The 26,143-nt window shown below is 35.6% G+C and overlaps 1 protein-coding gene across 6 annotated transcripts in view; it reads left to right on the top strand.

The window, feature by feature from the left end:
* Nucleotides 1-25,788, top strand: part of LOC128867783 (calcium uptake protein 3, mitochondrial) — a 38,229-nt gene extending 12,441 nt beyond the window's left edge. Inside the window, exons 3-10 of one of the 6 annotated variants that reach the window (XM_054109304.1) lie at nt 778-888; nt 4,899-4,946; nt 5,012-5,094; nt 8,926-8,988; nt 9,876-9,974; nt 17,699-18,104; nt 18,302-18,459; nt 23,673-25,788. In XM_054109304.1, coding sequence (XP_053965279.1) covers nt 778-888; nt 4,899-4,946; nt 5,012-5,094; nt 8,926-8,988; nt 9,876-9,974; nt 17,699-18,104; nt 18,302-18,459; nt 23,673-23,750 — 1,046 coding nt within the window. In that variant the 3' untranslated portion in view covers nt 23,751-25,788. Of the gene's footprint in view, nt 1-777; nt 889-4,898; nt 4,947-5,011; nt 5,095-8,925; nt 8,989-9,248; nt 9,345-9,875; nt 9,975-17,698; nt 18,105-18,301; nt 19,633-23,672 lie in introns of those variants that run through there. The other 5 variants (XM_054109289.1, XM_054109279.1, XM_054109295.1 and 2 more) reach the window with 5 other exon arrangements.
* Nucleotides 25,789-26,143: the final 355 nt, after the last annotated feature.

Here is a 26,143-nt window from a genome sequence, read left to right as displayed (position 1 = left end):
TCCAAAGCACGTTGGATCCACGGTTGTAGTCCCAAAAATATAAGGCTTAGTTTTCATCTGTTGACTATTTCGAGCAAGAAATTAGGAAATTTATTTGACTTACAGTTTTATACTGTCCCGGCAGACGGTTTTTTATGAGAGGTTTTTTCAGCCATTACCCGCCGAGATACGCCCACTTTTTGAAGAAATTTCTTCTATCATTTGAGGTTTTACTCGTAAGTACGGTTCGATCCCAAGGTCCGCTGAATGGTAGTCACACACAGAAATACTTGGCTGCATCAGCCTATATTCCTTAAATAAGTTCGGAAAATGACAGGGAGATTAACTTTCTTTACAAAGAACAACCCAGCAATTCTTAAAAAGTCAAGCTCAGTGAACGGATCTTTAAACCGTCAAGCAAGTTTTACTGTGATACAAAATTTGGTAACGCTATCCAAAGTGGCTTTGAAGCCGACAAAAAGATGGCATGTGACGATAAGGATTTTTTTCGAAGATTTGACGTACAATGAATATAGGGGTTGATAAAACATTTACCAGGTTTGCGTCATATTCGTAAGGTGCAATCTGTTTATTACCTTGTACACAATATCCTCGATGGAACCTTATACCGTTTAGCGTAGATTGCAGGATCACCATTGTGGATATGGCAGATCAGGCTACAAGTATAATAATATTTAAGTTTATTATCTATTGTTGAAATAAATTTGTGCAGCTTATACAAAAATTATAACGGTTTTAATTAAACTAATTTTTACTCTTTCTTTCTCCACTTTCTAGCTCGTTTGAAACGACGCGCCTTGAGCGACCAGGACTTGCAAGTGATAAAAGACAACACACCCCCTTTAAAGAAGGGCACGAAAATGCTGTTTCGAACTCTACGTGACAGAGGTAATTCTTGAAATAGACATATAATATGATATTATTGTCGATTTTGGAATATTGACACAAATCAAAGCTTGACTTCAAATAAGTGAGTGTATAGGATTGCATATATAGAAGTGCAAAATGCATACGACCGTCGTTTGAAAAGTCCGTACAAAGTCAGAGAGATGGCACTACTAGCGCTTATCGAGGTTATACTTAGTTAGTAGCATCTCTTGGAGGAACACACACCAAGGGTCAGCCAGATCAGTATATGTTTTTGTGTTTGGCATTCGTTTGAATCGGGGAAGTCGAGTGATTTTCCTTTTCCATCACGACAATATACCAGCTCACGTCTCAGCAGTTGCGGTCGCAATATTAATGGAAATAGGGTTCCAAATCGTTTCACATTCCCCCTATTCTCCAGACTTGGCTCCCTCGGATCCTTCGGACTAATAGTTGTTCCACAATATAAAGAAATGGCTGGCGGGAAAAAGATTTATTCAAACGAGAAGGTTATTGCAGAAACCAATGGCTATTTTTCTGACTTACACAAAACCTATGGGTCGGAAGGGATCAAACACCTAAAACAGCATTGGACGATGTGTATAAACCATATAAAAGACTGTGTCGGAAAATAGAAAAGATTGGCACCAAACAATTGAGTAGTTTTTATTTTTGCACGGACTTTTCAAATGACTATCGTATGTGAGGATATCGCTTGTACTCACTATTCTTCACAAACTTATGTGGCAACGGCCCAAAGACTTTATTTTTTTTATATCCTTGTTCACTCCGCTCGGGAGCATAGGGCTTCGACAAGACTCTTCCGTCGTACACGGTTCTGGGCTGTTGTTTTTGCGCCGGCATCTGCTAATTCGCGCAACATCGGCCTTCGCCAAGTAATCTTTGGCCGACCTCGACATCTGCTCCCTTGCGGGTTCCAGTCCAGTGTCATTCTCGAGATGCGATCTGGTGGTTTTCTAAACGTGTGACCTATCCATCGCCACTTTTTGCGTTTGATTTACCATAGGATAGGTTCCTCATTCGTTGAACTCCACAACGCGTCGTTGCTAATGGTGTTCGGCCAGAATATTCTACAGATGATGCGGAGGCATTTGTTGACGAAAGATTGTAGCCTCTGTGTGATGGTGTCATGTTTAGCTTGACTTCACACAGAGCTGAATATTCGTAATTTGGAGCACCTGGAGATTTGCGTATGCATTCGTCCAAACGCCACCCTTGTCTTGTTTAGCCTGCAGTCGACATCTTCGTCTGCTCCACCGTCTGTCGTTATAGTGTAGCCGAGATTTCATAAACTCTATGAATCTAAATTAGTTTCATCTTAAGCTCAGTCACATAACCTCTGGATAATAAGTCTTAACGACGATTGACTTGCGGGAGCATTTTTACTATAAAAAATCCCGATTTGAAGCAGATTTTGTCTTAGTCAGAAATACTACCTAATAGGATGGGACCTCTTAATACAGAATTAGTTAGCAGGTAATATTGTTTAAATATTCGCGAAAGTTGCATATAAAATCAAAGACTTTGCAGAAGTTGATATTCTAGAATTACACTAAAGTTTTTTTACATACGGATATGTTTGATACAATCCATAAAATTAAAAGTAACCTGAAACTACCAATTAAAGTTCACCGACTGATTCTTTAGAAATAATTTAATTAGGCGCTTTCTTCGCATTTGTTCTGTAGTACTTCAGCTGATTTAAAAGGTTACAATATTCATTAAAGGTTAATATATTCATTATATTCAGAATTTATTGTTTTACCAGTTAACAATTACTCCACAAACAATATACCTTTCTCATCCAAAAACGCTGATGCTAGCACCTTCTTGGCTGATTTCTGGATCCCAACTCGTTTCGGAGCCGAAGAACCAGGATAACACCACTCTTTAGATTTGTTTTAACTTAGGATCATGTTGATATGCGCTAAAGGATCCGCTAATGAAAAAGTATATAGCGTTTGCTTTTTGAACCACCTATTTTTTTGAGAATGGTAACACAAATGACATGTCAAATGTGTTCATAATTTACTTAAAGGTTTGACATTTACGAAATGGGGCGCTATACGCTTGAACAAAATTGGGAAATATTGAAACCCTATTTCCAAAGTGGTGAGTCTTCTTCTTCTTTTCTGATTTTCACATCGGTGGCTACGTCAATAAGCAAAATTGTCGGATTTGGGGCTCAGAAAATCCACACGTTACTGTAGAGAAGTAAATGCATCCACAACTGTTCCACAACATCCACATCACTGTTTGGTGCGGTTTTTGGTCTGGCGGCATCATCAGGCCATTTTTTTTCGAAACTGCGCGAGTAGCCGCGGTTACAGTAAATGGCGAGCGTTACCGTGACATGCTCAACGAGTTGTTTCCAAAAATTGAAGAAGATGACATGGACGACATTTGGTTTTAACAGGACGGTGCAACTTGTCACACTGCCAAAGTTACACTCGAATTTTTGGCTACCGTTTTTGAAAACCGAGTAATCAGCCGAAATTCCAATATCAATTGGCCGCCTCGGAGCTGTGATTTAAGCTCGTTGGACTATTTTTTGTGGGGAGTCGTTGAGTACAAATGCTATGCGAACCATCCACAGACGATTGATGCTTTAAAACACGAAATCGAAGTTGTCATTCATGAAATTGGAGCCCAAACAATCGAAAATGTGCTTAAAAATTGGGTTGATCGAATGGCCTACTGTAAAGCCAGTTGTGGCAGTCATTCGAACGATATTATTTTTTATTCATAAATGGCAATGTTCAATCTTTAAAATAAAAAAAAAAAGTTTGAAAAAATATTGATTCCTTTGTTTTTATAGCCGATTCAAAAAGCAAATTTTCTCATGGCCCACCCTATAGTTACCTTTTTCACTATTGAATATACAAACACAGTTTCGGATCTTAAAATTGGGTATAAATTCAGCGTCTAAGTTACTTTTTATTGAAACATTCGGAAGGCATAATTTTCCACTTACCAATATCATCAACGGTCAATGATCGAGATCCGGATAAACATTTTGCACACAACAACAAAGGGATGATCCTGATAGAAATCTGATTCAATTTATAATCCTTTCTTTTCGCTTTGTTTTTCATCATTAGTTTGGCAGCACAGCCTTTTGTAATTGAGTCTTTTTTCAATAAAGTTTTTAGGCGTGAACTACTACGGCAAATTGATAACATTTAATCTAATGCTCTTGCAAAGCGCTGAGTTTCAGTTGATATATTGTTTTCTTCAAAATTTGCATTATTTCTATTTTATTACTATTTTATCTTCAATGCTGTCATATTCGAAACAGCAAATGTTGGGTTGAATACATCCACATATAATTATTTATTATTTTTATGTCATCTAAATCTTGTTTTAAGTATCCTGAATGGTAGGAAGGTAGGTAGATAGAAGTGGAAGTCGGTTTCTATGCCAAGCTACCTAAACCGTTGTTGGTACATTGCAATACCACGGTAACAGTTTCTCCGCTACTCCTCGTTAAACTATTTTCTTTTAAGTGCAAACCCATTGATCTGGCTGACACTTGCATCCCTAAGGTCATCAGTATCATTTAGACACGATGAGCCAAAGTATCAAAGGCACACTACGCGGGACAGTAACAGAGAAGGTGTCCGTCGGAGAAAGACCTTGGTTTTTCCCTTTTTTTTTGAAATTTTTTTTACTAAATTTGAAATGCAAGTATATTAGTAATTTCAAATGAGTTACAATATCAAAAGCATCACATTGTTATATATGTACAGAGTCCTTCCTGATACTGATGTGTGCCGTAAGTCGCATGCTGGACCCTAATTTAGACTCAAAGTCACAAAAAATTACGCTAATTTCTATTAAATTTCAATTAATTATCAACTTCCGCTTCCAATTCTGTGACAAAGCAGTTCATTGGCTACATTCTTCCGCTCATGTCTTGATGTATGAATTGCTTCTGAATAATATTATTTAAATGTTATTTACAAATAGTCAACATTTTTAACCAATTATTATTTTTTCTATAATTTTAGGCATTGTCTCCTACACAGAATATCTCTTCCTCTTATCCGTTTTAACAAGTGAGTTGGAAAAAAAATTGTGTACATATTTTTGGAAATTATTAACACTTTTCCATTTCCCATAGAACCCATTTCCGGTTTCCGCATTGCATTTAATATGTTCGATACTGATGGCAATCATCGTGTTGAGAAGGACGAATTTCTAGTGGTAAGTAAAGTCAGGGAACGTTTGTAGAGATTTCATAATTTGTGCAGATGTCTGAAATTCATTGAATGATGGAGAAAATGTGTTGTTGTATCACAGTTGAGAGAATACAGAAAGTAGCGCATGCGCGGTATCGCTACTCGGCTCTCAGTGACATTTGACAATTAATAATCAGCTGTTGAGCCGATGTAATAGTTGTGTGCAACTTTACATTTAAATTTTTTTTTTTTTTTTTTTTTTACATATACATTTTTTCATTTTCTTCCTTTACATTAACCTAGCCTAACTTTTCATTTTTGTGTACTAAACTAAATTGACATTATTTTCTTGGTTATCTACAATTTCGCCATGGCAAAGTTATGCTCATTTTTCCACTTCAATCTGGTCAATCTTGTATTCTAAAAGAGATTCGTTTTTTGCAATTCCCGCCTAAGTGTTTTTTAACTCCTCTCTAAGATTTTGAAGCTACTTTATTGTATTTGTATTTGAGAAACTCTAAAAATTGTATTATTATTATTATTTACAACCTCGTCGGCTGGGGGGCGCAAATTGCCGATACAAATAAATTCCATTGGGGTCGATTTGCAGCTTTTCACCTAATCTGCAGCCAAGTGAGCGAGTCGTCTCTCTCTCTCTCTTCCTAAAAAGAGCGACTCTTTCCAAGTATCCTCAATAAATTTATCAGAAGGTGTTTGGTCGCTCTGTACTTGCGTGCGCTAACAAACCTTACAAGCTATCAAGCTCAAACCCGTAAACGAGCTCACCCAGAAGCTTAGATGACACCATCCTCGGCTCGCACACTCTCCCTTAGCTAAACAGCTCCCATTTTCCTAGCTTTATTCAATCGTAAAAGTGTATTTGCCTTTGTCACAACTTAAAATTGCATAGTCGTCTCATGCTACGACTATGGGACATATTTGGAAGATGCTGCAATAATTTGATATTCGTTAACTTTCTTAAATGCAAATCACTCGAGTAGCAATCGACCTCTGTTCCTCTCTTTAATTCGCTTTCTAATTTTTTATTGGTTAAACTTAGCGTCATTGTTATACTGTGTGTCTGTGGTTCGTAAAAAATAATATCCTCTTAATTAACGAAATGAATGCCTGATTTCTACACGCATGGCGAATGGAACTGGTATGAAGAAATGCGAATGTTACTCAAATATAAAATTTGACTTCAAAAACAATTTAACAAAAAATTCACATGTGTAGATATGTATGTTATAGTTTTTATTAATTACCTACACCTGTGTACAAAAAAATAGGAGCGCGACGAATTAATAAGTTTTACTTTTTGTTTTTTTTTTTTTATGTTTTTATAAAAGTATAGAGTTTTCTACAACAAAAATCATATAACTAAAGTTATAAATGTTGTACAAAATCCTCAAAAATTTAACGAATTTAAAAAGTTGTCATCAAAATTTCCAAAAAAATTCGCTAAGGTGTTGAGCATTTTCTCCATATAAAAAACTTCTGCACATGTGACCTAAAGGTTGAAAGGTAGGTAGGTAAAATGGTTGAAGTACCACTCTGGCACTCTCCAAGTAGCACTAAAGCGCCGTTTTAATGCTACTATGAGACCTAAAACAGGCCGATATCTACAGCCAACCAGAGCTTTGGATGAAATGGAGAAGATTGATGGGATTTATGTTTCGCATTGCCCCAGGCTGTCAAAGAAAGGAGCATCCAGTGACCTTAGTCGTCTAGCTGCCAAACCCGGACATTTACAGAGAAAGTGCTCAACGGCCTCCTTCTCTGAAAGGTCCCCACAGCTTGTGCAAGCCGATTTTGAGAGCCGATTGTAAGCACAGCTACGAATTTGGAAATTGAGTAACGTGGAGTGCCCAAGACTTTTTGAGTCCTCCGTCTATTGTACAAAGGATTTTCGAAATAGCACTTAGAGAAAATGGAGCTTCATCTTTCAGAGAAATAATTTTTGCAATTCCTCTTTAACAAAAGTCAGGAAGATGCCGATGACCGGGTAGGAGATATCTGAGACCAATTCAGTTCCCTTCCTGGCGAGCTCATTTCATTTCCCAGGAACCCAGATCAAGGAAATGTTACTTGCACACCCACGAGATTTGATCTTCTCCTTACAGGAGTTGGCTAGTTTGAATCCGCACCATAGCGTCGTCAGAGCTTTGATAGCGGCTTGACTGTCGGAAAGAAATTTTAATATATCTCCCTCACTTCCACATACCCTAAGCATTTTGCAATCCTGCAGGATCACAGAGGCTTCTGCCTGAAAAACACTAGTACTTTTCGGCAGTTTAAAGGAAACAGATAAATTGCCTAAGCATTTTGCAGTCCTGCAGGATCACAGAGACTTCTGCCGAAAAACACTAGCAGTATTCGGCAGTTTAAAGGAAGCAGATAAATTGCCTGATAAAACCCCTGCTCCGACTCCCGCTTCCATCTTGGAGCCGTCAGTGAAAACAGAGATACCAGCTTTGGTGCAGATTTTCCACTCGATCCAATCCTGCCCACTTGGAAAGATTTCCCTGACACGACCCTCAAACTCTAGTTTGTAGATAGAGAGATATGTCCGAAGTTCGGAAAAATACGGTGTTAACTACCCAGAAATGCTTTGACAGATTGCCTCCAGAGGCCAACCTTCTTAAACCTGGATGCACTTTGAGCAGCGACGAAAATAACGTAAAAATCGATGAGAAGTAAATGCAAATCGGCATTCAGAGCAGCACTGGGGCAAGTTCTACGTGCTCCGGTAATGCCAATGCATGCAGTCCTTTGCATGCTCCCCAGTTTAGTGATACTATAGCCCTTCGGTAGAGCTTCTCACCAAACCAGGCATCCATACGTTGAAATTGGCATAACCCCTACGTTGTACATCCAAAGCACGACCTGCGGCTTGATTCCTCATTTCTTACCGAACATAGATTTGCAGGAATAGGCTATACTGACTTTCTTTAGCCGATTTTCAATGTGTAGCTCCCAAGTTTAGAGTCACTCCTAGATACCTAATTTCCATGTGGAGGTTTGTAATTTCCGATAAATAATACCGGCTTCATTTTGTCAGAGTTGACTCTGAAGCCACAACTGGCAGCCCAATGCCTCAGTACAGCCAATGTATCGGCCGTAACTGAGAGGAACGGTCCCGATTTGGTTTGTTTTTAAGTTGTTGAATTTTCGTGAATTTTGTGCAAAATTCGGCGCTTTGAGTTATATGGTTTTTGGCTATATGCATTTCCATAGATTAGGTTAGGTTGTAGTTGTTTACTGTGGAACACACTTAGGCTCATAGCCCATTGTGATGCCGTGTGGGGAACTTGTGCTGAACTCTCTTAAAATCAGTGTGAACTTTTCAAAAATTTTAGAAGATCTCCGATTTTCATAATATTGAAATCTTCCAACTAAAATTTAAAAAATTATCTCCCTAAAGTGGAGAATCTACGTCTGGGTATAGCAGGACAATGGCACAAAAGATGCGAGACCGTTTCTTCCTCTTCCTCATCTAAGCAGCTTCTGCAGAAGTCATCTGCCTGTACGACCACCCTCTGGGCAAGGCAGACTTGGCTTAGGCATTGCGCCGTTATAACATAAATCAGCGTGCTAAGACTATGCTTTTATACTTTTCTAAAAACATAAAAAAAATTATAAAAACTACGTAACTCGGCGGGCTCTTATTTTTTTGAACCCGTGTGTGTCCATACATGCAACTTTTTTAAATAATCTCTCTCACATATATTTTATTTAATTAATTATCATTTGTTTCCTTTTATTTTTTAACTTTTAATAATTTTTTTTTTTATATATTTTTAATGAAATCATTTAATTGTTACGTTTTATATAACTTCTCTTTTGCTTTATTTAGATTTTAAGAATTTTGGGTGGGACTTTCAAGCAGTCCAAAATCGATGAAGAAACACGCAAACTTGTAAGCATTCTATTTCCGCCTTTTAAACTCAAAGCAACAAAAAAAAACAGGTCATATCGTAGCATCTTAGTATTAGCTTAAAAAAGGAATAATTTTAATAAAGTGCGTAATTCGTAATTTTTTTAATTTTCGATAGCCAGCGCAAGGAAACTTTTGAGCGGCAAAATGATAGGTTACCTAAATTTCTGCTTCGTTAATTATTATTTTAATTATATCATTTATTTATATCAACTCTCGTTAATATCGTCGAATCGATTTAGTTGTTAAGTTTAATTTGGACTACAGAACCTGCAGCAGATAGGCAACAACCACCGAAAACCACCAAGAAACAGCCACTCAAACAGAAAAAGAAAAATGTAAGAAAGGATTAATTTTTTCTGTTCCCTGTTTTGTTCATTATTTTCTTTTAAAAATTCTTGTTGAGTTCAAATACGCTTCTGTTTCCTTTATCTTTTTGGCCACACTACAAAAACAAATGGTAGGGTTTGTAAATAATAAAAAGTCTATAATATTTCCGCGACCTATAGCTTTTTGTACCAAATAGTCCCGCTTATCTCTAGCGCTTCAAAAGCCAAAACTGCTACACCCCAAGACACTTTAGAGTAAGTAAATATATGCAGAAATTGCTAGAAAACACAAAGTGGACAAACACCTCGCTTCTTTTACGATTTTCGTTGGTTTTTGTATTAATTTTTGTTTTACTTCAATTTTAAGCAAATTTTCTTTTTTTTTGTTTTTGATTCTTTACTTTAATTGGTTAATTAAATTTTTGTTGTTTTTGTATTGCATTAACTTAATTTTTACTGTTATGAAATTTTAACCAAACCGTTTCATTGATTGCATGAAATTTGCTTGTCTATGTGTCGTCACTAACACGCTTACGCTAGATGGAGCGAATTTTTAGTGGAACTTGGAAGGGTAAACGAAGTTCAAATGGCGATCGAGAGAAAAAGCAAACGAGAGAGGAACCAATAAAGCGCACACAGGTATAGTATTTTTAAGTCGTTGACAAGTCTATTCTGCACACAAGGAGCGTATTGTGTAAGGGCAAGAGGCTGCAGGCACCACACAAAAATTATCATTCGATTCGTCAGCCACTTATGTATGTATTTGGCAGCACTGAATTATTTCGTTAATGGTTAACAAAGCAAATAGTAGGCAAAAAACTCTTGCGCTCACCAAGTAAATAAATAAATTAAACAAAGATTTGCAGACAGCGTCGAAAGAAAATATAAACCATTGTCAAGTTTTGACAATTTATTTATTTCCTTTTTAATTTTAATAATTTTTTATAAAAGTACAGTTCATACTACAACAAAAATCATATAAAGCAAAGTTTCAAACTTTGTAAAAACAACAACGTTTCAAATTTTTAAGTAGAATTTTTAGAAAAACTTCTAGTATGCCGTTTTTTAGATCATTGAATTTTGGTAAAATAAAGTGTAAATTTCAAGTGGTTCAAAAAAAGATTGATTTTTGCCAGTTTTTTCTGCTGACGGTGTTGGGTGTTTCCTTCCATATAAAAAGAATATAGAGTAGGCGTTAAATAGAGAAAAGGTACAAGACCACGACCAAAAAAAATTCTCAAAAATCAGTGTAATTTTTGACCCACTTGAAACTTGCACTTTACTCGCACAAAATTTAATGAGCTACAAAAATTGCATAGAGTAGAATGGGGTAACATAGGTCATTTTTTTTTGGAGAGCTCTTGCTACGGTGTTTTTGTATTGATTTTGAAAAATAAGCCAGATTTTGAAAGGTTATTTATCTGCTAACATTTTTGTTATACTGACTTATGTTTGGCTAAATATTTTGGAAGCTGCATTCAACAAGACAAAGGTACTTTTTTTTCGATATTTTCAAAATCGGGGGGCACGATAGGTCACAATATGTGAGGGGAAAAGAACAATGTACATGGCTTGGAAATTAACGTTTTAACTTTTATTTATAGAGTATGAACACTGCACATGTTATAAAAGTTAGGAATTTTTCTTTAATTCATCACGCAAGCACGTAATGTTTCGAACGGAATTGTAAATTGTTTAGAGGCTGATCGAACACTAGCGCCATCTCGGACTGCCGCGATTGCGTTTTTTACGTCCTCTTCACTTTGTTTCGGCGTTTTTCGCACATAATTACGCACCATGTTGCTGCAAAAACATTTAAAATTTATTTTTTTCAATTAAAAGTAGTGACCTATAATGCCCCCAGACGGGTGACCTATAGTGCCCCCAAGCACATGTTTTATGTTAGTGTCGATATTTTTTTCAAATATATCAAAATATCAAAAAACTAACACATTATTCGTGTTCAGCATTATTTTCTACGTAAAATAAAACTCACCTGACAAATATTTACATACATTAAATGCACTGCACCGTAGAATAAAAAAAATGCTATGTCGGAGAAAAGCTCACAAAAAACTAAACGACGCCAGAACTAGGATAACTAATCAATGGTGACGGCCGAAATGACAGTCGCGAACGTTGTTCCCCACCACGTATTCAATTCACATAAGACGAGTGACCTCTGCAAAAACAGTGCGACGAAAACCCCACCTACCTATTGTGCCCCCATACCTATCTTACCCCATTCTACTCTACTTGAAATTATTTCAGAAACTCTGAGTAGAAAGTTTGAAATTTCGATGAAGATTTGTGGAATTCTTACAAATTTTGTACAAAATTAGAAACTTTACTTTATACATTCTGTCAAAAAAGTACTGGGAATTGTTCAATACAACGCAAAATAATTGTTTAATCATCAAAATCTATTTTGACGCCTTCAAAATAAGCTCCATTCGAAGCCATACAATGCCAACGATTAGTCCAAACACGTTTGAAGAGGTCTTCTTCAGCTCCTTCAACGAATTCTCCTTAATAGCCTCTTTCGCCTCAAAGCGGCGTCCGCGGAGTGGCAATTTAAGTTTTGAGAAAAGGAAAAAGCCACAGGGGACTGAATACGGTGGTTTTTCGATGATATGTGTCGAGTTTATGGTCTAAAGCTTGTTCACAATATGAGCCTTGTGAGACGCTGCGTTATCATTGTGCACGACCCATAAGTTTCCTTTCCTCAAATTGGGCCGTTTCCTACACACATTCTCTCTCAAACGTCGCATGACTTCCAAATAATATTCTTTGTTTACCGTAGAACCATTGAGAATAAATTTCGAACGCACAACACCATGATAATCAAGGAAAACGAGTAGCGTGACTTCACTTTTGACCGACTTTGACGAGGTTTTTTGGGTTTCGGCTCATGTGGATAGCTCTATTCAGTCGCCTGTTGACTGGTTTGCATGTCAAACTCATATACCCACGTCTCATCACCTGTTATGATGCGCTGAATAAGCGTTGGGTCCGAATTCACTTGCTCAAGCATGTCTTCAGCCACCTTCTTCCGATGAATTTTTTGAAAGAAATTCAACTCTCTTAGAACGAGTCGAGCAGCCACGAGTCGGGGAGACGCCAAGGTCACGAGTTACCTCCCTCAAACTTAAATGATGGTTTTTCAGCACCATTTCCTTGAGTTTGTCGACGTTTTGCTGCCAGATCGGGGCAAATCTTCTACGACTTCTCGGTCCTCTGCGTAAGCCTTATACCACTCGTAGACCCATGTTTTTGATAAAGCATACTCGCCATAAGCTTTCTACAACATTTCCAACGATATCCCGTTCGAAACACAAAATTTAAGATAAATTCTTTGTTCGATATTTTTATCCATAGTGAAAATCGCAGAGCACACGTGTGTGAATGTGTAACGCGCGCTTTTTAAATGAACAATTCCCGATATTTTTTTTGTTGGCAGAATGTATAGTATTTGTTGTACAATAGTATTAAAGTGGTAGAAATTAAAAAGGAAATAGATAAATAGTCAAAACTTGTCAAGTTATGGTGTGCACTTTCTTTTGACGCTAACTTTACACACAGGAAATATGAAAATGGAACACTAATGTTTAAGTTACCGGTTTCCTGAATAAATAATAAATAATAAAAATATAAATAAATACAATAATAAAAATATAAATCAATAATAAAAACATAAATAAATAAATAAAAACAAATAATAAAAATAAATTATAAAAATATAAATAAATAAAAATAATAAATATTTGAAATTGTTTTGCAAGTTTATAAAAATTTCTTTTTTTTAAGAATGCAAAATTTGGCGCGAATCCACCTACTATATGGATAAAATCAGACATTTTTTGATTATTATACCTAATCCTATGGAATAAATGTGGCCAGTGCTAGTCGCATAATTCATACAGTGTTCAATACTCCTGAAAGACTTTCCAAATAAAGCTAATATAATTTGTATCAACCAAGGGTTTTCCAAACTATTCACAATGATCGGGCAAACCCCACCTCACCCAGCCAGTAATTGGTTCAAATAAAATTGTCATTTCAAACTATCATTCGGATAACTAACCTCCGGCTAAAGGCAATATTAGCCAAAGGCCGCGGAAATCGCCCTTAGTTTGCTAATTTAACAAGTTGCTTACGAGCTAAGCAACTACGAAAAATCTCGCTTAAAGTCGTTGCTTTCACATACATATTTTCCATTAAGCGAGCAGTGAAGTGACGAATCGAAAACAAGAATGGGCCTAACTAACATTTTTGTGTGGTAAAATTGCCTACCTTTGCCTTTATACGTTCTTTGCTACATATTATCTGAAGTTTTGTAACCGGCAAATTGTATTACCGATAATTTTTCAAGGAAGATAGATTACCAGGTTCGGCCTTCAACTATGGTGGGCGGGTAACTTCGGTTGCCATGTCAAGGGGTGCTCAGCAGCAAAACTCTGCCCGCTCATTTCACACGTATTCACACACTCGTCCAACCAGTCGTTTTTCAGACGGCAATGCAGCAAAATAGCTGCACACTGTGTCGAGTTTTTCATATGTCACCAGCCCAATATCGATGTCTTCATAAACAAACCGTTGTCATGACCCTGGTCACATCAACGAATCAGCTGATTCCTTCAAGTTCGATGAGAGCCGATTAACGGTCTTTCTTTTACCATGATAATTTTCACCACTTGTAACCTCAACACCTTGCGCACTGATAACAACGCTGTCAACGGCGTGAGCACACGCCAGAGGGTGTGGTGAAAAGATTTGTCCATGCATAAATAGCCAAAATGCAGTTGTTGCATATTTTTGTTTCGTAAGCTCAGGGCCGGATTAACAATAAAGTAACAAATTTAATGATTTCTTTTATTTATTGATTTCATTTATTTGCCAATATTGCGACCTCAATCAGGAGTCATCTTCACTCTGGTCACTGCCTGGTTAAAACTTGCCACTGGCGCTGGAATACGTCTTTTAGTTCACGTATAGGATGAATATTTTTAATTTATAAAATATACGTTTGTATTTTTCTTTCATTACCAAATATTTGGTCTTAGTTATCAACTAAGATGGCTAAAACAAAATGCTCTGAATACGAATGGAATGGAAAATTGGTAGTTTTTATTTGCCGGTAACAAAATTTTAGTTGCAGAACAGACCTGTAAATAGAAAATCTCATTTGGGGTGAAATATGTTACATAACGGGTTTTTATAGAGGCGTAGAGCTTTTTCAAACAAAACAACAACATTAATGAAATGACCGAAACATTTTTTTTGCAAATTTTATGTTACATAGCATACAATAGATGGCGCAAAATTACTCATCCAATTTTTTTATTTTTTTTTTTTTTTTGTTAGAAAAATTTTAATTTGACCCTTTACTTGACTATTTGTATACTGCAACAGTCTGATCCACAGGTGTCCAATATGATTGACGAGAGCATTTGCGAAAATTATAAATCTTCCGATAAGGTGATTAATTTTGCGCCACCTTGTATACATATATATGATATGTGTAGATGTGATAAGTTCGCGACCTAAGATACTTAATGAATGAAAAAAATGATTCAAATATTGTGTTTTTCAAAGCAATCCCTCTGAGGTGAAATACACTTTTCTTATCGTGAAAACAATTTTTGATTTATATTTTAGATTTCTGTTCAAATTATGGGTTTCTATGGCCTTCATCTCACTATCGTCCGAAAATCTCCACGTAGCACCTTTTTTTATTTTAAAAAGGAAAAAGTCAGCGATAGCAATGAGCAGTAGGACGAGTGGTATCTGATATCTTCTAAGGCGACCCTCACAACCCGAGCGGTGTGAACAGGCGATTTCTCTTCCAGAGACAGCACTCCGGTCTCGTTTTTCCTCTACGACTATCTCGCGTGCTGAACCAGTAAACTAGCACAAATTTGACCGTTCGTCGTTGTATTTATTTAGACAAGAAATTATTTAACCAAATTCCTTCGGTATCCCGGAAAATGAAAGCCATGTATGCCCCCTTTTTTTATCCACTACAGTCTGTGTAGTGGCTCATGCTGACAAATCCAGGCTTCACCAACTTTCACAATGCAGCAAATAATTCTTGACACAACTCAAATCGCATGTTAACATTCGCGATTTCCAACGTGCACTAATTTTATTTATTTAAGCTAAGGACGGATTGAGTTCTTAGCTAATCCGTAGTTTTTCTGTTATCTGCGAAATTCAATTATTCTATCGGTCAGTATTAATTTTCGGCTTTTAGAACATTTTTTCGGTCACCACTGCACTGGGCCGCCTTAGTGAATTAGCTGAGCCTATTTTTTACCACAGCATATAAAGGAGCAGCATTCTCAAGAACCGATAACATTTCTTAAAAAAAATCTTTCATTGTATTTCCTTTTGTAACAAGAAGATTTATCATAACGAGGTGCCGCGAATTGTAAAAATTTCCAGTTTCCGTTGACATGTGGCTTGCTCCAGCTATTAATGAACCAGGAAACAAAATGACAGTATTATTTATACAAGGTGGCCCAAAAATAATCACTCTATCGAAAGATATTATAATTTTTGCAAATGGCGTCGTTCATAATCATATTTTACCCTTGTGAACTTGACAGCTGCTGCATACAAACAGACAAGCAACGGAGCGCTAGGTTATACCCCTACATTTCATTACACAAAATCATTTTTTTTTTTTTTCATTTAGTAACAAGTTATTCAAGAACAATTGGAGGGTTAATTTGGCGCCACCATATTTTCCTACTATAGCAAAAACCATATAACTTAAAATTTAAAACTTTGCACAAAATTCAAAAAAAATTGTATTTCCATCAAAACTTCTAACTTTTTAATCAGAATTACTCTGATTATTAATTTTGATTTAAAACAAAAAAATATGTATTAAAAGTTTTCATTCTACAGCAAAAACCATATAATTTAAAATTTAAAACTTTGTAAAAAAAATTAATTTTCATCAAAATTTCAAACTTTTTAATCATTTGTATTTGTTTCTTTTGTTTCTGAATATGCATTTTGATTAAAACAAAAAAATGTATCAAAATTTCAACCTTTTTATGATAATAAGAATTTTTCTCAAATTTTATTTTTTTTTAGAAAATTTCTGAGTATGAATTTTGATTAAAAAAAAAACAAAAAACAAAAAATTTATCAAAATTTCAAACTTTTTAGACAAAAATTTTCTAAAACTTAATTTTGTTTCGAAAATTTCTGAGAATGAATTTTGATTTAAAAATATACTACATACTACAGCAAAAATCATATAATTTAAAATTTAAAATTTTGCATAGAATTAAAAAAAATTAAATTTTCGTCAAAATTTCTGAATATCATTAAAAAACAAAGTTTATTCAAAGTTTCAAACTTTTTAATCAGAATTTATCTAAAAATTTATTTGTTTCTGTTAGAAAAACTCTAAGTATGCATTTTGATTAAAAAAATTCAAATTTATGAAAATTTCAAACTTTTTAATCAACATTTTTCTAAACTTTATTTTTTTCCTTCACAAAATGTTTGAGTATGAATTTTGTTTAAAAAAAAATTATCAAAATTTCAGATTTTAATCAGAATTTTTCTAAACTTTATTTTTTTCTTTTAGAAAATTTCTGAGTATGAATTTTGATTAAAAAATAATAATAAATACTACAGCAAAAACCATATAACTTAAAATGTAAAACTTTGCACAAAATAAAAAAAAAATTGGTTTTCATTTGCCATTCATTTTCCTCATAAAAGAAAAAAATATAATATCTCGCATTCGTTTTATGGAGAAAATGCGCAACACCGTCAAGGAATAAAATTGTCAAAAATCAGCACAATTTTTGAGCCTCTTGTAACTTGCACTTTTTTGGGCTATAAAATTGCATACTGGAAATTTCTCTAAAAATTCTGATTAAAATTTGTATAATTCCAATGAAAATATGTTGAATTTTTTTTTAATTTTATACAAAATTTGAAAATTTGAGTTATATAGATTTTGTTGTAGTATGAACTATATTTTTATAAAAACATAAACAAATTATTAATCCCAAAAATTTCAAAAACAGTCTGAAAAGTTTTCTAATAAATTTGGAAACACTTCTCAAGCGGTATGTATTTTGTGTGCTTCGTCGCTATATTTTTCTTTTGGAACTGCTACACAAGAGGATATCCTGCCCAGGAGGATTTCCTGTGCAGTATAGCTTTGATATTTGCAAAAGAGCAACAAACTTACCAACCAATTATACTAAACTGAAATTCGTTTTTATTTGCATGAGAATCCACTTTAAGAACTCACCACCACTCTTCCTTCGAAACAGCTCACGCCCACTCATGCCATTACTTACACATACTTATGCGTGTATTTATTTCCACAGGACGACTACATTGATGACGACGAGGGTCTGCAACGCAAACACCGCATCGATACCACTTTACAAATACATTTGTTTGGCAAGAAGGGCAATCAGGATCTCAATTACGATGGATTTTACAAGTTCATGGACAATCTGCAAACGGAAGTGCTCGAGTTGGAGTTCAATGAATTCTCGAAGGGCAATGTTGCGATCACCGAAAATGATTTTGCCAAAATTTTGTTACGCTACACCTATTTGAACACGGAGGAGTATGATGCCTATTTGGACCGTTTAATGGATCGCGTTAAGGAGGCGCGTGGCATAACATTTGACGAGTTTCGTGACTTTTGCCGTTTTCTCAACAATCTGGAGGACTTCGCAATCGCTATGCGCATGTATACACTGGCTGATCGTGCCATCTCGCAGAGTATGTTTGAACTTAATTGATTTGAATATTTTTGTTATTTTAAAATTTTTTTTTTTTTTATTTTATTTTAATTATTTTTTATTTTTTTTTTTTTTTTTTTTGTTTTTTTTTAATTGTTTTGTATTTAATATTTTTTAATTTTATTTGTTTTCTTAGTTTTTGTAGAAAAATAAATTTAAATATTCACTTTCTTGCAGGTGAATTCTCGCGCGCTGTGAAAATCTGCACCGGCTTTAAGCTCAGCAAGCATCTGATCGACACTGTTTTCGCCATTTTCGATGACAATGGTGACGGTATGCTTTCGTACAGGGAATTCATTGCGATCATGAAGGATCGTGTGCATCGTGGCTTCAAAGTAAGTCGACGTCAAGTACTTGAGTACAATGCCAAGAACGATGAGTACGTCGAGGCAGAAAATCCCATGTTTGCGTTATGGCGTCAACGCGCCTGTTGCCGCTTAGATCGTTTCCAAGAGGCCGATTCATTCTGTTTGTACTGATGATGTTTTTTCTGTTTTTTCTTTTTTGTCAAAGTCAAAGGCCATGAGGGAGTTAGAAAATCTATGCATTTGAGCTCAGTATGATTAAGCTTATAATTTTGACTTTATTTTCGAAAATATATTTATGCTTAATTTTGTTTTTTTACAAATATTTTTATGTTACCCATTTTTTATGAGAAAATTAATATGATTGAAACTGTTTTAAAAGCCTTCATATATTTAATTTACGTATTAGCATTTTGTGAGCTCGAAAAAAAAATTGCCAAATTATTTTAATAGCTCATTTGAATTTATTTTGTTACGCTCGAAGAGTTTTTATAAATATCTTATTAGGTTAAAAATTTGCATCCCATGTTTATTCCAATTTCGTTGTTTATCTAATTTTATCCCTTTTACATTTAAGTGAAAATTCGTGAAATCAGCATTAGAATTGAATATCTTTCTCTATGACTAATTTGTATCTTTTTCTGAAAGTCAAGTTTCAAATTGAACACTCAGCCTGGCGCTTTTCTTTTAAACCCCCACACAATACCACTACATCGCTCGAACGAATTAGCCAATTGAAAGCGCAAAAAACTCATATATTTTTACTCATTCAAATCCATTTTTCCATCTATATAATTAATAACCAACTATAAGTGTTTCATAACACCTAAACTTTTTAATCTTATTTGCTATTTAAAAGAATCTAACAGCCTTATTCTGTGTGACAAAACATTTCATCCTGCGTTGGTAGTTGTTGTCGAATGCAAAGACTAGTGAGCTAACTCTGCTCTCAGCTCTTTGTCAACCACGCCTACATCAGTCACACGTTCGTCACACAGAATAAATCTGTAAGTTCATTCATGCTTGGGTTTAACTGGTAATAACAAAAAAACCAAAAACACTATTCTGTGCTGATTTCATTAACTGCCATACAAATATTTTAATTAATCGCATTATATACATTTTTATATACATTTTGTTTATTCATTGTCACTTTCTTGCTTACTAATACAAATAAAAACAAAATCTTTTACTTGCAAAATATTTATGTTTGTTTTATTAGCTTTTTATGTTTTTGTTCATTTTCACACTTCGTTTTTTTTGTTTTGGTTTTTGCGTATTTTCACAAGTTGACTTTAAATATTTTCTCTTTACTTCTTCCAAATTAATCATTAAATCACAACACAATTGCATGCAATTCTTGAAAAACTTAGTTGCATTTTTAAGGTAAGCTGAGCTGACTGCGCCGAACATAACATGAAACTTGTAAGCAACAAGAACAAGTGGGCTAGTTGGAATTTTTTTTATTTTGTTACAACTTAACAAATTTTACATACATTTTTTTCATGTGATACATTTTTTGACATCACTTTTTTCATACTTCTGCCGCATCTCTTTTCGTTTGTCCTTCATCAACTCTTCGGCAGTGAAGTTATTGCCCTGCTTTGAGATCCTGGTCCACTTTAAGCTGAGATCCTGGATATTTTTTGCAGCTTCCTTAGTACTTTTCAGCTTCGTTTTAACAACTGCCCAATACCGCTCAATACAGGGTCCGGCACTCAAAGTGTAACCAATTAAAAAAATCGATAAATTTAGTTTGAAAAATTACTCTTATTCAATTCAAAGTAAAAAATGTGTGAAAATAATACAAAATTAAGAATCAATTTACTTTTGCTCGATATGACCTTTTGCCTTGACTATGTCCTTGAGACGGTCCAGAAACGAGTCACAAGCTGCTCGAAAGTGACTTGCATGTATTTTGGCCCACTCGCGGACAATGGCTTTTTTCAGCCCCCCTTTGGACTCGCATCTGGGGAATTTGAGAGCCATTGTGTGGACGCTATGAAGTTCGGAACGTTGTTCTTTAGTCATTCTTGGTTCACTCGAGCTTTGTGAGACGCTGCCGAGTCCTGTTGAAACGTCCATGGTCTGCCACTAAAATGTTTGTCTGCCTACGTCTTCAAAGCAACCTCCAGAATACTTTCGCATTCACCTTGAGCCAGCCTCAATGAAAACGATTAGAGAGTGCCCATCTGCGGTTACAGCGACCCAATCCTTTGCCTGTGGCGGGTGCTGCCTCTTGGTGGCTAATCGATGACTCAAATTCTCGTATGAACGGTCGGTCAAATAAATCCTAGCGTTTTGGAAGTTTACGAATTGTTCAATTGGAAAAATTTTCTCGTCTGAAATCACAATGTTCAGAAATTTAACGCTTTCGGCCCGTGAAGCAACTCCTTCGCTCTCTCAAGTCTGACTTGTTGCTGCTTTGGCGTGAGATCATGCGCCTTTTGGATCCTGTATGACTTGACTTTGAGATCATTTTTCAGTATGCGGCGGATGTTACGGTCAGATATTTTAATTTCTTTCGTCATTTGATTGGCACTTCGTCAGGGATTTCACTCAAGTCGTTTCTTCACTTTTTGAGCCATTTCATATGTCGTTGCAGTCTTTTGATGACCATGGAGGTGGTCGTTTCGCGATGCTACCAGTATCATTGTAACGAGTAATGGTGCGATAAACAAAAACTTTATTTACTTTAAGGTGCTCGAGCTCACGAACAATCACTGGTTCTGATTTTCCCGCCAAATATAATGCAATCACACTATTATGTTTGAAATCCATTACTGATTTTCTTTTTTCGCGTTTGTAAACTGTCTGGTCTATCATTTAGTGCATCAGCTACGCGAGCGGTCTGAAGTTGGTTACACTTGGAGTGCCGGACCCAGTAAGTAAGGAAGAAACACAAAAGAAACGTGGAGCCAGAAATATTCTAGTTGAGGATGAGAAATATGGTACCTATTTAATATATTTACAAGGTGGCGCAAAATTAAACACCCTATTGGAAGATTTATAATTTTTGCAAATGGCGACGTACGGCAATCATATTTGACACTTGTGAACTAAACAGCTGCGGTATACAAACAGACAAGCAGCGTGTAGAGGTCCAAATAAAAATGTTCATCACTCAAAATCAATGTTTTTAGTAGGAAAGTTATTCAAAAACAAAATTAGATGATTAATTTGCGCCACATAGTATTTATTTACGAATGGCTACACCCTTATGAAGTGGTTGGTTAATACAGCCGTAAGTAGTCCGAGGATGATAGGGATACCAGGTTTGGCCAATAATTATGGTGAAAAACGGCTACGAGTTTTGGGTTCCGATGTCATGAGAGTGAGTAATATTCGTTCTCTAAAACTGTAGGATATTTACAGATTTGCCAAAGAATCTGGAAAATTCTCACAGGACTAACTATCTCCATCTCTGTCTCTATTCTTTCTTATCTCTTTCTCTGATACTTTTCTCCTTCCCTCCTTGACTATCTACCCCCTTTCCAGAGCTTTAAATGCAATGGGCTTTTTAGCCTGAGGGTTTTAGGAGCTCCAAATCTACTGGTGCTCCTTGGATCGACCTTTTCAAATTTCAATTTTCCATTTCATGGCGAAAAACAAAATTGTAAGGGGAACTTTGGACGCCACGTTACTCTTAGGATATGTTTAACAAAATTTAGCTTGTGTTAATGATTTACGAAAAAAATCAACACTGCCAATGTTCATGCCATGGCATTCGTATATCACTAACATAAGCTAAATTTTGTGAAACACATTCCAAGTGACGTCAGCCAGTCGATGCTGTGAAATTCGTTCAGAGCCGGTTTAATATTGGACACACTATTAAAAACTTTCCGCCATGGTCATCGTTCGTTCTTCTTCTCCCTAATCCCCAAAACATAACTCGCCCCCTATCCTTTCTTTCCTATCTTTCTCTCTTTTACTCTCGCATTAGCATCAAAAGCGACGACAATTTGTATATTCGTCGTTCAGGTGCGCCTTTGCATGGGCAACCAACTCACTTAGCCCAGCCTAACACCCCTAATAAACTACTCGAAACGCAATGAGCGTGTAGAGACACAGGAAAAAAAAAACAAAAAAATCCTTATAAATAGATCTACAGAAATCATGAAAATAAAATATTTGAATAGAGTCAATTATACTTTGGAACTGCAAAAAGTGTCGAATGTACTTTCAAAGTCGTGAGATATATTTCAAAAAGTATTACAAGCACTTCAGAATATTTTAACCCTCCGTTGGACACCATTTTTAAAACCTTCGGTTGGACATCCGGGTCTGACCTTTTTTCGTCCTGTTCGAGGATCTTTTTTAAAAGGTTATATCCTTAAATCGATAGATAATTAAATTTTAGGAAGCTAACTGGAAGCTCAAGTAGTTAACTACAGGGTGGGCCAAATAAGACCTACTACTACTACGCAGCAGGTCCATAGTTTGCCTATCAGTATGCGCAGTTGCTCCATCTTGTTGAAACCACAAATTAGGATACTGCTCCGCCATTGGCCGCAAAAAGTTTTCAATCAATGTTCTGTAAGAAGCTCCTGAAACCGATTTCGGCATTTCATCCTCATTTTCGAAGAAATATGGACCTATAACTCTAGTGGCCATAACACCGCACCAAACAGTACATTTAGATGGGTGCAACTGATGTTGGTGTGTTGCCCTTGGATTCTCAGAGCCCCATAATCTACAGTTTTGTTTGTTCACAAAACCTTTAAATGGAAATGCGCTTCATCCGACATATGCCCATACTTACGATGCGTTAAAACAATTGATCGTTGACAAGAATAGAAAAACTCGATAATTTTAACGCGTTGTGTTGTACTGTAGGGTTCCATATGTCAAAAATTAAAAAAGTTGTTTGTGCTTAACATTAGTAGGTCTTATTTGGCCCACCCTGTATAATAGAAATATATTAAATTCACGTCCAAAGTCGAAAAAGTCTGGCCAGACCGGGATGCCTAACGGAGGGTTAGACTGTATTTAAAAACATGCATTAAATATCTGTTGTAGTAAATTTTAAGCTCTCTGAAGCACATTTGACCCTTTCTGGAATATATCTAACAGATGCTGAAGTTTCATACATTTGATTATTGTGAAGTATATTTGAAGTTAATTTGAAACAGTTTCCGAAGTACTGTTGGAATAGCTGTAGAAACTTTTTCATTTCGTATTTTTCCTAAAACACTTTAAGTTCCAAAAAACTGATTTAAATTTGCTTTCTTTCCTTACAGTCCAGCTCCAAGGGTGAAGGCTGGGATGCTTTCCGGCATTGCGTGAAACACGAAATGAAGCACTCCGATCCGCAGTAGAAGAAGTGAAAGACACCAGCAGCAGCCTAACATCGAATAAAAGCCAAGACACACTTTTTTCTAAAAATTAAAGTGGCGCATAAAATAGCTAGCGAAAACATAACTACTTAAATATCTAAAATTTAGTTTAAAAAAAATATTAAGACAAAACATTATTAAGAGAAATACATACATATATTGCGAATATGTATTAAAAAACGAATGAAGAGTGACCAAATGTAGCGCCCAGTAGGCAAGCCAAAGGTAATTTAGCGAATGGTCGTTTAGTATTTTTTATTCAAAATTATTTGTTTGTCAAAATTATTGTGTATTTTTTATTTAACTGTAATTTAATATGATTTCGAATTTTTTTATGCTTATGTGTACATACGTACAGCCATGGACAAAAGTATGTGCACAAAGTTGAAATAAATCGCATGAGTTCAAGTGCTTGCATTAATGTGAAGCATACCGTTGGTGTCTTTACAGACTCTGACTAGCTCAACAGCAACAACATTTTTGTTTAACAACAACAAACAAACGCTTTCTAGTAAACATTGTAAATACTTTGCGTAAATACTTTTGGCTATGAGTGTATATCACTAATCAAATGTTTCTATATCGAAAAAAAAATTTTAAACGCACAGTATTTCTTTTTTTGTGAATTATTTTATGTACAAGCGCACATACTTACACATACTTATGCACGCATATTTTTTGTTGTTGTTGTGAGACAACTAATTTTGCTTAAGGGGGGTGGGAGCCTGCTTTAGAGGCTTCGAAAATCGATTTTTTTTTTTTTGCATAAATATCTTCCCAAACTATCCAAGAATGTGTTCCTAAAATTTCAGAAGCAAATTCAAAATATTTTCGGAGTTACAGAAGAAATTGTGAGCAAGCGTCGAGCAGGTATACAAGCGGCCGGATCGCTCGAAGTGCGATTTCTCGATTTTTTATTTTTACGATTTTTACTAATTGGCGGGAAAGATAGGGAAAAAGTTAAACGTCCTATCGAAACGAGATAACATTGATTGTATTCGGAATTAAATTCTCTTCTAGTTGAACCTAAAAAACCTTAAGAAAGTTATGATTGACCCACTTTTTAAATCTAAAGTGAATTTGTTTTTCCAAAAAAAATAAAAAATTGTTGAATTTCTCACTTTTTGTTTAATTTTCTTGGTTTAACTAGAAGCTATACTATACTAAAATAAATTTTTTTTTTGGGTTTTTGGTTTCTGATGAAAATTTCGACCTACATCTTTCCCGCCGCACGACACATGCACACTCGAGGCGCCTCCGCAAAATGCTTGTATGCTTAATGAAAAAATGTGAGAAGACTGTTGAAATATATAACAATAAAACCTGAAAGTTTCGTTTCAATCGAATATTTCTTTCCTTCCCAAAAAAAAATCCACGAAAAAATCGATTTTTTGAAGCCTCTAAAGCAGGCTCCCCCCTTAAACATTTTTTGCGTTTACAGCAATTAATTCTGAGCCATCATAAAAAAAGTTAATCAAAAGAAAAACATTTTTTGTTGAAGTTAAAATTTTTCTGAAATACTTGCTTCTGCCATAAGTTCTGTTACAAGCTAAGTCCCTTATAAATAGCTATGAAATTGTAATACATTTTTTAATGATGTTAGTTTTATTTAATTATATAAGTATAAAAAAAAAACAATTTTTAATTTTAATTCGAAATTGTCACCATTTGCTTTTTACACACAATCCTTCAAACGATTAGGCCGGGCCATTCAGCCATTGCAGCACGCACGGTTTCCATGGATATTGGCGTCGCTGCTCGAACCAAAGATTGTTTGAGACTCTCCAAATTTCTGTGAGGTCTTCGACCAACCATGTTCTCCAATTCTGACCAAAAACTGTAGCCCAATGGATTCAGATCTGAACCTCCAGACGGCCAATTTCCTACGTCTATGAACCCAGGAATATTGTTTCTTAGTCATTGCTGGGCGGTTTTTGCCTTATGGGCTGGAGCGGAATCTTGCTGAAAGATCCCAAGCTCTCCATTGAAGAGAGTACTGCTCAACTGCTTCACCACACCTTCTAAGACATTCTCGTGGTATACTTTTACCCCGGTCTTAACCCGTTTTTCGCAGAAATTTAGAAATGTAACGCCTTTACAAGACGCTCCACACCAAACCATTACGGAGGCTGAATGGTGGCCACGCTGAGGAGCTCTTGGAACAACATCTTTTGCGTCTTTAGAAGTTTTAGCATAGATTTTGTCGTTTTGCTTATTAAAAACTTCCTCAACAATGAAAAATTTCTCATCTGTGAAAAAAATATTTTCATGGTCATTGTCCGCGTGCCCCTAAAGAAGCTACTTGAATCTGCAGAGTCTAATTTTCTTGAGCGACGGAGGGCTTTCATGTGGCGATCATCTCTAATTAGTCTTGA

Source organism: Anastrepha ludens, chromosome 2 (genome assembly GCF_028408465.1).
Source record: "Anastrepha ludens isolate Willacy chromosome 2, idAnaLude1.1, whole genome shotgun sequence".
Lineage (NCBI taxonomy): Eukaryota > Metazoa > Arthropoda > Insecta > Diptera > Tephritidae > Anastrepha > Anastrepha ludens.
This window is presented reverse-complemented; position numbering and strand designations above follow the sequence as displayed.